Source organism: Periophthalmus magnuspinnatus, chromosome 8 (assembly GCF_009829125.3).
Source record: "Periophthalmus magnuspinnatus isolate fPerMag1 chromosome 8, fPerMag1.2.pri, whole genome shotgun sequence".
NCBI lineage: Eukaryota > Metazoa > Chordata > Actinopteri > Gobiiformes > Gobiidae > Periophthalmus > Periophthalmus magnuspinnatus.
This window is the reverse complement of record NC_047133.1, coordinates 7,173,591-7,185,778: the sequence shown is the minus strand read 5'-3', so window position 1 is coordinate 7,185,778 and position 12,188 is coordinate 7,173,591. Positions and strand designations below refer to the sequence as shown.

The 12,188-nt window shown below is 45.4% G+C and overlaps 1 protein-coding gene across 1 annotated transcript; it reads left to right on the top strand.

The window, feature by feature from the left end:
- The first annotated feature begins 260 nt into the window (after positions 1-260).
- foxj1a (forkhead box J1a) lies at positions 261-5,087 on the top strand. The gene is made up of 3 exons (XM_033970907.2): positions 261-274; positions 663-1,215; positions 4,194-5,087. Exons 1-3 carry the CDS (start codon positions 261-263, stop codon positions 5,061-5,063), a joined length of 1,437 nt encoding a protein of 478 aa, XP_033826798.2. The 3' UTR covers positions 5,064-5,087.
- Positions 5,088-12,188: the final 7,101 nt, after the last annotated feature.

Here is a 12,188-nt window from a genome sequence, read left to right as displayed (position 1 = left end):
GGAAACTTCTGAGTTACGCATTATACAGACAATGAGTCTCTAACGTGAAAACAATGGACGCTTGGGTTTCAGTTTGTCCCCGACACCTCTGTCCTCAGACACGCGTCACGTGACGGACCCGGGCTGTGTTTTATAATGGGTTTTCGCACTTAAGGAGGCGCGCGCACTGTGTCGAGGAGGGGCGTAAAGGTGGGCGCGGGGTGTCAGAGGGGATATAACGGGAGAGAGACGTGAACCAGAAATAGAGCCTTTGACCTGAGATGGATGTGTTCAGGTAAGAGCAGATTTACAGGGAGGAGAAGAGTGTCTCCAGACGATGAAATAGCTTTGATTGAAGTTTGATTGACGTGTTTTGGTTTCTGATGAACAGCACGTGCCAAAGTTTCACCTGTGTGATTCAAAGTGATTTGGACTATGCTTTTTGTCATGTGACCACTCATTTATTAGTGTTGTGTTTTTAAAATATAACTGCTCTGTCTGAGATCCTCATTTAAACATCACAATTTGGAGCCGGTCTGTTTTAGGATGTTGGTTGGTCCAACTCCATCCACCTCAGGTGGTACCTCTATCACTTCACTGTTCACATGTCAGTCTAATAGAACTTCCACACTGACCCTCTGCACCTGTCTCTGCACCTGTCTCTGCACCTGTCTCTTTTCCAGTGGCCACTCCAGTGTTGCCATCATGTCCCTGAGCTCTGAGTCATGCTTGGAGGAGGAGTTGGTGGTCACAGCTGCTTGCTTGGAGCAGAGAGAGCAGAGGGACCAGAGGGAGCTGAGGGAGCAGCCCCACAGCGGGGGCCTGTGTCTGGACGACAGCCTCACCAGCCTCCAGTGGCTCCAAGAGTTCTCCATCCTGGGCCCGAGCCGGCAGCAGTCGCCCTTGTTTGGGCACGTGGCAGCCGGGTGCCACCTGGACGCACCCTCCTCTCCTCTGGCAGGAGACCCGGCCTGTGCAGGGACCCCTCTGACCCCAGGCAAGCCCACGGCCGCCGCCCACTCTCGGGTGCCTCTGCCTGGGATAGTGGCTGTGGGACACTGCCCTGATGACGTGGACTATCAAACAAACCCGTACGTGAAGCCGCCGTACTCCTACGCAACGCTCATCTGCATGGCCATGCACGCCAGCAAGAAGAGCAAGATCACCCTGTCCTCCATCTACACCTGGATCACCGACAACTTCTGCTACTACCGCCACGCTGACCCCACCTGGCAGGTATTTGTCATTACAACTCTTAGAAACATAACACACAGACTGTAGTTTGATTCGTTTGAACACGTGGTGAAGAGAAGAAGGTCAAGGAGGCTAAGGGGGGGTGGTGTTGTGCTGCTGCAGAGCTGTGTTGAGTTCAGGGGGGTGATGGTGAAGAAGAGGAGGCTGATGAAGCAGGGGGTGGTGGTGTTGTGCTGCTGCAGAGCTGTGTTGAGTTCAGGGGGGTGATGGTGAAGAGGAGGAGCCTGAGGAGGCAGAGGGGGGTGGTGTTGTGCTGCTGTGGGGCTGTGTTGGAGGTTGATGTTTAAATGATTGATGGAGTGTGCGTTGCAGCTGTGCAGGGGGCAGATAATATTTAACAGCTGAAGAATCCAGAGTTTTTGAGGCAGAACATGGGAAGGAGGAACAGACTTTAACTTCCTGTTTAAAAGACAAACGTGGGAGTTTCACTAGTGAAGCTTTAGTGAAAATTTCAGTGTTTCACAAAAGACAGCTTCTTTCATAGTCCCATAAACATTGAAGGTCTCAGGATTAAAGCAGGACTAAGCAAACTAAACCAGGACTAAGCCAGGTCTAAACCAGGTCTAAACCAGGACTAAACCAGGACTGAACAAGGACTAAAGCAGGACTAAACCAGGACTAAACCAGGACAACAGGACTAACTCAGGACTAAAGCAAGACTAAACCAGGACTAAAAGAAGATCTAATCTGAATAAAAAAATCACTAATCAGTCCTAAAATTAGTATCAATATTAGATCCCCATTTGAGCACTGACATTGAAAAAATTACCAACAGTCCAAATCAGTTTTATCTTGAGTTTGTAACAAACAAATACTATTATTTTTATTTATCAACCAAACCAGGGTTAAGAGGCAGGCCTAACTGATACTTTGCAGCTGATGCCATCAACATTCCCTAGAGGTGTGATGCTAACTGTAAGCACCACTCTGTCTGAAGCTCTATTAGACTTTAATCTGAGCTTTATTTTAACACAATCTGACCATAAAGATCTGACTTAGCTGAACTACAACAGGTGATTCAATTTGTGCTGTTAAATAAGTCTCTCACACATAACATTACAGTCACAAGCTAGCTAGCATTAGCCAACAGTTAGTCAGTTAGTTTCACCTTTTTATTGAAATTCAAACTCCTAAACAGAACCACAAACGCTCGGATTGATCACAGGCTCCAGAAAATGTGTTCTTATTATTATTTTTTCTTGAGTTTTCAGACATTAAACGTTTTTGACAGTGTTTGCTAATTTATGCATTATGCCACCATGGTAACTGCTGAACAGTCCATCATAGAGATACATACAGAACACCCCCAAACGTGATGCAACTCTGAGGTATCAATATAGACTTTTAGCCATATTGTGAAATGCTAAAATCCTTTGTGAGGACTGGAGCTTGCGTCAGTGTTTGTCTCAGACTGAAACTATGTGGAGGTTTAGCCGCTCTTGGTTTAGCTGCTCTTGTGTCTCTGTGTAATAAATAAACTAAACTCTCCATTAACTTGGTCTGAATAAAGGCCTCAGCGCGAGCCTCCTGGTCCCGCTGGTTTCCCACGACAACGGGAAAAACATTTAACACTGTCACTGTTATCGTTAGCATGAACACTGAAGGCACAGAGGACGATACTGGCCAAAAGTGTAGATATATATAGTCAGTGAACATTAAAAGTGCACTATGCAACTTTTCTACTGGAGGGTCTCACCAGAATGGCATTAAACCTATTTATTGTTATGGAGACAAGAAGTTGATGTTGCAAGTCAGTTACAGGCTAACTCACAGGGTGGCAAGCTAGAACCTACTCAGAGAACCAGGGTTACACCTGCATCTACTTTTTTTCATCCGAGAACCAGGAAGTAACATTAGTGCAGAGTTAGCATGATAGCTGTTGTTGGCATGAAAGAAAAACTTGTCTCTCATTTCTGAAAGTTGTGAAAAGTGCTTATAGACATCCTGGTGAATAATTAGGATTCTCAGAATGCATACGAGGAATAACTGTGGACCACTGCAAACCACTTAAAATGAACTGCTTCTGTTTTTCTTTTTTTAAGACAAAAAAATCAAGTGCACCTTAAAGTGCCAGTGCAGAACAGAACAGTGTAAAAGTACATTAAAGTCAGACTGTGCAAAATGCCAGGGTCAAACATGACGTCATTACAAAGGGTCGTGTGCAAACCTGGAGTGTGTGACAGTTATCTCCATGGAGACGGACTCTATAAAGTTAGCAAATAACACGTTAGCAAAGAACCAGAGGAGCCAAGTACTTATCCTGTCTCCTCCTCTCAGTGAGGAGGTTATGGGTTAGACTCCTGATGATTCTGAGTGGAGTGTGGGTGTCCTCCCTGTGTGACTGTGGCAGAGTGTTTATCCTGTCTCTCAGTAACAAGTATCACCAAGGCTCCAATTGTTTAGGTAATCTCATGTCCTTTTTGAGAACTAAATGTCCTTGTGTGTCAGATGCCCTCCCTGTGTCTTCATGGGGTCTTATTCTGTGTAAAAGCTGCTACCTCTGTAGTTCAGACCTCTACAAACATGTTCTGAAAGTTTTTTTGTATTCATTTATAGCTGTAGCAGGTCATATTTCAACCAATAGACTGTATATATAAATGGAAATAGCTAACATGCTAGCCGCCGCGTTCCAAATAGAAAGTGAGCATGAGCGGCTCCATCAACTCTGGTTCCAATTCACTTTACATTGAAAAAAACGTTGCTTCTCTCTCTGTAACTGCTGCTGTCAGGCTCATCATTTGGACCTTCTTTCCCCAAGGTCACTGCCACTAGCGTTAGCAACAGGTTTGATTGACAGCGTTGCTAAGTGCCCGCTTCTTGCTAAACCAGTGGTGTGGGCGAGAAGAGGCTTTACCTAAAACAGCCTCGCTCCAGATAGTTCAATTCTTTATCTATGGTTTCAACTTTAACCTAATTGTTAACTTTAGCAGTAACATTCATTTTGTCTCATCTCTCCACAGAACTCCATCCGTCACAATCTGTCCCTGAACAAATGCTTCATCAAAGTCCCACGGCAGAAGGATGAGCCGGGAAAAGGTGGTTTCTGGAGAATTGACCCTCAATATGCCGAGCGCCTTCTGAGCGGAGCCTACAAGAAGCGCCGTCCTCCTCCGGTCCAGATCAACCCTGCGCTACAGAACCGGCTTCGGCTAACACTACCGCCACCCTGCCTCAGCGCAAACACGGCTAACGCAGCTAACATGGCTAACACGGCTAATGGCAGAGCTAACCTGAGCGTTAGCCTTGAGTCGCACCTGCTGCTCAGACAGTTTGAAGAGGCCATTGGAGCTGACCAGAACTACGACCCACGTTTGGGCGAGGGGACGATGCTCGGGTCTTGGCCTGACGAACGCGGGCGGCGAAAGAGGAAGCTAGCATCGAAAAACCGCAGCAAAAAACTCCAGAAGAGATCGAGCTCACCTCTACTGTCCACCGAGGAGCCCAGACACCTCGGCCCGCTCAAGGGAGACTTCGACTGGGACGCCATCCTGGACTCAGCCCTGAGCGGAGAGCTGAGCCTGGAGGAGGGGGGCGAGCCACTGAGCCCGACCCAGGACGAGCTCACCGTGAGGGGGACGCACATCTGCCCCATCGAGGTGGAGGTGGAAGCGGGGCCCGGCGATATGCACATCCTTGTGGAGACGCAGAGGGGACGAGACATCGACGAGGAAACGTTTTTGGCTACGGCGTTTTTAGAGGAGCCGTGGTCGGAGGCAGAGGAGCACAGACAGGCGGACTTTCTGAGCACGTCCTCAGTGAATCTGGAGCAGCTGTTTGACCTGGGAGGAGCTCTGAGCGGGGACAGTGTGAGAATGGACGGTCTGCTCTGAGGGACAGGAGCAGGCAGGTGCAGAAACAGGAGCAGAAACAGGAGCAGACAGGTGCACAGACTGAGAACTGCCACTTGGAAAACTAAATTGTACGCTTTTTCCCATTTGGTGGCTGCAGTTTTCATCAGGTATTACAGTGAACCAGTTGCTTCGCATTATCAGCAGCTACATTGCAGTGTCATGCTAAGGGGCACAATAATAGAATGCGCCTGGACTGAGATTTGAACCCGGGACCTTCTGGCTGGGAGGCGAATGCAAATCAGATTAGTGAGATTCGAGACTAGTCAAAACTACTGAAGGTTTTTCTGTCCCACCCTGTGTCTTTGGTTGAGTGCACTTTTTAACAAAACACATTTGAGCCCCAGCGATCCGGACTGAAGCTTTGGAACTAAAGACTGAGCTTGTTTACATTGAGTTTGGATCCATTTGTTTATGAAAAAAAAACTAGGGCCTGTCCACACCTAAACTGAAACATAAAAATAATTAAACTTATAGGGCCCTTATTATGCTATTTTCTGATCTATATTACAATGTTGTTTCCTCATCAAAAACAGACCTGGAGTTGTGTTTTGTCTCATTTCATTCACACATGTTTAACACACAAATCCTGCATATTTTGGCTGAGTTCTTCTCTCAAACAGAAAACACTCTCTTCCACCTTGTGACGTCATCATGTGGTGATACATGAAGCGCTCCACTTTGTTTTTAAACTCCATACACCTTCACTAGAATCATTTGGATAATTTCAGCCCTAGAACTGCCAATTTCTACTGAACTAAAGGTAAAAGGTAGACGTTAACTTGTTCAACCTTGTGACATCACAAGATGGAACAAGCATTTTGAGCTTTGGAGATGTAGTCAGACGTAGACTAATGATAAAGGGTTACTCAAACATGTGTGAATGAAACAAAACACAACTCCAGGTATACTTTTGAGGAGATACCAACATTATAACATGGATTAAACCTCACAAGAATCCATTTTGTATATTACAGGCCTTTAACTAAAAGTATTTGCAGTTATGATAAGATAGAATTACTGAGACCACTTTGACACCTGCGGCTACTGTTGTAGCCTCATTTAATCTGGTTTACACTCCCCGCTTTAGCCAGAAGAGGGCGCAGGACCTATTGAACCTGTTTTTATGCATTGTAATCAGGGCTGAACTATTCCTCCTGTTTAATGACTTTAACAACAATGTCTCAAAAATAGTTATTGTCTGCTATTTAAATCCGTAAAATCGTCATATTTTGGTGTGATCTGTTCCCTGTTTAAAATGTCTAAAATCTCGTTGCCAAATTCTTCTGTGTGTGACTGAAATCGTTTGTGTAAAAGTCTGAAGATTGTTGAAACTCACTGGGCTGAGACGCGCACCGCTCAAGGCAAAAAGTCACATTTGAGTTTTGATTTGGTGAATGAGTAGCCGACCTTCCCTGTGCCATGTGCTAAATTCCAAACCAGGAAACGCTGAGTTTCTGATTCTGGGGGAGTCCAACACTTCTGAACAACTTTGTGTAAATATTTCGTTTTTGTTAAGATTCTGAAGTGTGAATTTACAGCATTTTTGGATTAGCTCTTGTTTTAGCGGCTCTGATTAGCTGTGTACTTTTTTCATAAATAAATAAATAAATAAATTGCATCCCTGTGAAATGTCTATCCTTGGTCTGGTCTCAAATGTTGTGGAACGCCGCCCGAACTGGTGATTCCCACTTACGAACTGGGAGGTGATCGGACGAGGAAAAGTGGTTGTAGTATGTTGGAGACATTAGCTTAACGTTCCTTTAGCCTTCAGGTTAGCATGAGCCATACTTTTTTGGGCAATTGCTGGAAAACTTCCAAACGTCAAAAATATTCCAAGGCTACAGCTATTACCCACAATCACCGGGGATTGTCCTGCTCTTCCTTATAAGAGGAAGAGCAGACAGGAGCAGAGCCAGAGGAGCAGACAGGAGGAGAGCCAGAGGAGCAGACAGGAGCAGAACTAGAGGAGCAGACGGGGCAGAGCCAGAGGAGCAGACATGAGGAGAGCCAGAGGAGCAGACAGGAGGAGATCCAGAGGAGCAGACAGGAGGAGATCCAGAGGAGCAGACAGGAGCAGAACCAGAGGAGCAGACAGGAGGAGAGTCAGAGGAGCAGACAGGAGCAGAGCCAGAGGAGCAGACGGGGCAGAGCCAGAGGAGCAGACAGGAGGAGAGTCAGAGGAGCAGACGGGGCAGAGCCAGAGGAGCAGACAGGAGGAGAGTCAGAGGAGCAGACAGGAGGAGAGTCAGAGGAGCAGACAGGAGGAGAGCCAGAGGAGCAGACAGTAGCAGAGCCAGAGGAGCAGACAGGAGCAGAGCCAGAGGTGCAGAACTAGAGGAGCAGACAGGAGGAGAGTCAGAGGAGCAGACAGGAGGAGAGCCAGAGGAGCAGACAGGAGGAGAGTCAGAGGAGCAGACAGTAGCAGAGCCAGAGGAGCAGACAGGAGCAGAGCCAGAGGAGCAGACAGGAGCAGAGCCAGAGGAGCAGACAGGAGCAGAACTAGAGGAGCAGAACTAGAGGAGCAGACAGGAGGAGAGTCAGAGGAGCAGACAGGAGGAGAGTCAGAGGAGCAGACAGGAGCAGAGCCAGAGGAGCAGACAGGAGGAGAGTCAGAGGAGCAGACAGGAGGAGAGTCAGAGGAGCAGACAGGAGCAGAGCCAGAGGAGCAGACAGGAGGAGAGTCAGAGGAGCAGACAGGAGCAGAACTAGAGGAGCAGACAGGAGCAGAACTAGAGGAGCAGACAGGAGCAGAGTCAGAGGAGCAGACAGGAGGAGAGTCAGAGGAGCAGGCAGGAGTAGACAGGAGCAGAGCCAGAGGAGCAGAGCCAGAGGAGCAGAGCCTGAGGAGCAGACAGGAGCAGAGTCAGAGGAGCAGAGCCAGAAGACAATGAACAGAAAGATTATATCTCTTGCTTGTGTCACACTTCGTCATTTACTGTAAAGTGTAACCTAAAGCTAAAGCGTGTCTTTATCACCTTCTCATGTTCATCCCTCGCTCCCTCTCTCCTCTTTCCTCTCTCCTCTTTCCTCTCTCCTCTTTCCTCTCTCCTCTTTCCTCTCTCCTCTTCTCTTCTCTCTCTCTCTCCCATTCCCTCTCCTTACTTTATTTGCGCTGTTCATACTGAGGCTATTGCGGACACATTACAGATTAGGCAGGGACTGTGATGTCACTTCCTGGCTGTATTTGAAGTATTTTAAATAATGTGCCTTATAACAGTAAATAAGACTGGGACTAACACTAATCCCTGATGAACCCCACTAGAAATACACAGATTTTGATCATCCTGTACTATCATTCATTATTTTAAACTTCATTTTTATACTTTACCCTTACTTTAACATAGAAAACAAGTGAATTGGTGGATTGAGTTATATGTTTGTGTACTAAATGTCAGCAAAGAGCATAAGGACTGAGGAGTTAAGCAGTTTTTATCAAGATGAAAATAGTAGCTGTTTATATTTAAGTTAGTTAGATGAGTTTTATTAAAAAAAACAAAAAAACATTTACATTATCATAAAGAGTTTGGTGAAGGTGTGTGGATTACTACTTGATGATGTCACAAGGTGGAACAGAGCATTGTTAGCCCTGTCAGCTATCCAACATAGATGTAGATATGATGTTTTTGTTGAGGAAACTAAATTGCGACATTATTAAACTGCGCACACACTGAGCTCCAAGATGGTGACGGTCCTTTGTTACCATAGTAATAAAGAAATTCAAATCAAAATGCTATATGTTTAGAAAGGGAAAAAGCTACTCACAAAAACCCATTTCAGGAAGTAATCTTTCTGACTGCAGGACGTTGGCCCATTATGAAATGAAACATTGACAATAACCTGTACAATGGTTGTGCTTTAGAAACGGAGGATGTCATAGTTTCAGATGGAGGGCTTATATAACTGTACGTAAGACTCACTGTTTTTGAAAGAAATCTCCAAACTTCTGATCTGTAGAAGGCCGAACTGTCTCATTATTAGTTTGGGATTGGCTCCTCAAACTTGTCATATTAATCTTACGGTTTAAAGTCCTTTTCACAACACTCACATCTTTGGGTTTGATAAATGGCTCCACTTTCTAAAGATATTTTGAAGTTCAACATTGATACTTCAACGATGAGCTTTGTGCCAGTTTGTGTTTCCTGTGGATAGGCCCAGAAATTACAGAGATATTATCCAGTTCACTTTAAACTAGAGAGATTCTACAGTGAGCTGACGTCATATGAAGCTATGAATGCATCAGACAAAACATTGCCGTGTTTTTGTGGATTTATGGCGTGGGACGAGGCTCCGCTCCTGTCTCCCATCACACTGTGGATGTTTAGCGCGCTGCGGGAGGAGCTAACAGGCTAGCCCCCACTTAGCATCATTAGCATCACACTGAGCCCCATTGATGGTGTGTTGTCGCGCTCTGTTCAGGCCTTTATGAAGCGGCGGGCTGCAGATTTACACCGGGGCCGCGAGGACGTGAGTCGATGCAGCTTCAGGGAGGTCTTTGTGTCGCGGGGATAAAGAGGTGGTTCGCGGGCCCTCAGAGGGACGCAGACAGGAGCCACACGGACCGCTGTAAATCATGGCTCTGATTGGGGGAGAAAAGTACATTTACATTCGGATTAGTCCATTGAGGTGCACTTGGTCTTCCTATAATTTATCTTTATCCGTGAGGCTCGTCTTGTTCGTATTAACCCACTCTACGCGATCCTGGTATTTTATTTCGCTGTTGTGTCTATAACTCAAGATATGAACGTAAATAACAAACAAATCAGGCTCCTTCTTTCCCCGAGGTTTCTCCTGCTGGCATTAGCAACAGCCTTGCTCCGGATTGGCTCTTTGGTTGCTATGATACCCGAGGTCAGAATTCCTAATATGCAACTTGGCTCCAAATTGGCTGCTATAACTGCTCTAGCCTCGATGAGCTTCGTTTGACTGGAGCCGGACGCTATGGGTGACATCCTTTAGTCCACGTCTTTATACAGTCTATGGTGCTAGCAATAGAAATGTTCCACAGTATTCTGAGTATCCATGGTAGTACAAATGAAAAAACACCACATTCAAATCACGAGAATAGGTCTAATATGCTACTTTCTAATTACTTACGTCACTATTTTAACCTGGTCAATATTATAGTATACTGGTGATGATTCATTCACCTCACCTGAGCCGTAGCCCCTCCCTCACCTGTATCAGTGTAGTAGTGTGCATTTGAGATGTGAAACGTTAGCCTGATTAGCGCCCCCCGCAGAGCCCCCCTGTGGGCCATAAACCAGGGTTTAGTCCAGGCCCGGTCCACTTCTGGGTCAGATGAGATCCCTCTGAAACCCAATGCTCCTGCTTCAGAGTGAGAGGAAAGAGGAGATGCTGAAACGCTAATCCTGCGCTAACGGCTAACACTAACGCTAACCATTGCAGCAATCGTAGTGATGAGAAATGCATGACACAGGACCCAGGGGTTAAATTAAAGAGATGTTTTTAAAAAGTAAAATCAGCTAATAAAAAAAAAAACAAGTTCTTCTTTTACACATTCTGTTTTTAATTTATTGTAATTTTAACATTTTCTATACAGAGGGATATCAGCCTGGTCCTGAACCCTCAGTCGCACCTCGAACCAGAACCAAACATTATCGTCCAATCAGATTTGTTTATCTCAGTGACACATGTGAAACGAAGGAACTCAGTGGTCATTTATCATTTACAAACAAAATCACATTTCTCTCACCGCAGATTAACGGAGCAAACTCTAGTGGTTAAATAAATGCAAGATAAGTTTAATGCCATACAATGAAACATCCCAGGCAAAGCAATAACATCGCCATGGAGACATTAGAACAGGGTTAAAAGGCCTATACCCAACTTTGAAAAATGTGTTATTAACATGTTGCTGAGTGAACAGTTAGCTCTAAATTACAGACAGTTGATTCCACATGGTTCTCATCCCAGAATGTCTCAGATTAAACAGGGGATATTTTACTTCTATGGGGCAATAACTGCACAGAGAACATATTTAGATCACCATGTTACCTTTTATTGTTTTGAATATGCTATATTTGCTGAAAACGGTGTATTAACTGAGTCCTCCTCCCTCTGCTCTCTGTGCTAAGTCGCTTCCCCTTCAGAGCACTATCAGCATGCATCCTGCTAATAAAAACTACTGCACATTACATCAAGTTTGTCAAGTTGCTGTGTAGTTTTGTCTCATGTTTTTTTTGTGTGGGAGCATGGATGACGTAGGCTTGTGGGCGGAGTCTTGTACAGACTCGTACTGTTAACTGTAAGGAGGGTTTGAATAGGGCTCGGGAGAGATCGTTAAATTATTCAAACATGCATGGATATGACATCTAAAACCTCTTCAGTCTTGTTTTTCTTTCTTTTCTTTCTCTTTAAATAAGATGGTCTGTTCGAGGCAGTTCATTCATTCAGTCTCATTTTGTTTTTCACTAATTGCAGTAAAATGTGTTTTCTTAAGTTAGATGTGGGTCCTTTAAAAGAGAGAAAAAGTCAAATTCGAAGAACATACTGTAGGACTCTGAATTACAAGTGATTCATGTCATAATAAACATGACACTGGACCGTGACCTTTTGACCTGACGGAGGGTGAGCTCAGACCACAGAGGCGGAGGTAAGGTGGAGGGGGCGGGGCTAAGGCGGAGGGGGGTGGGGCAGACGGGAACATGTGTTTATCTGGTTGGGCATACATCTCCATGGCGACGCTCCTTTGTGCAGGGGGCGGGGAGCAGCGGGAGCCCCAAGTTTATGACTGCGTTTGGCTGTGGAGCGATTCCCGTCAGACCACGGCTCAGGATCAGAGGCAGAGGGATCAAAACGCAACAAAACAGGCAAAACCAAAGAAATGCAGAGAAGAGGGACATGCTTTTGTGATGGGCAGTTCCGGGAAGTAACATAACGCGTACTGGAACTACACAGACTACTCAGAATACTACTTTTGAGTAACTCCATTCCGGTACAGTTCCTAAAATTAAAGGAATGCAGTGTTGTACTTGGTTACACAATTTAGGCTTAAAAATGGTAAGAAAAATAGAAAACAGCTTACAGTGTGTACACGTGTGATTTTTCTGTCTTTAATCTACGATAGGCTGCAAAACTGCAGAA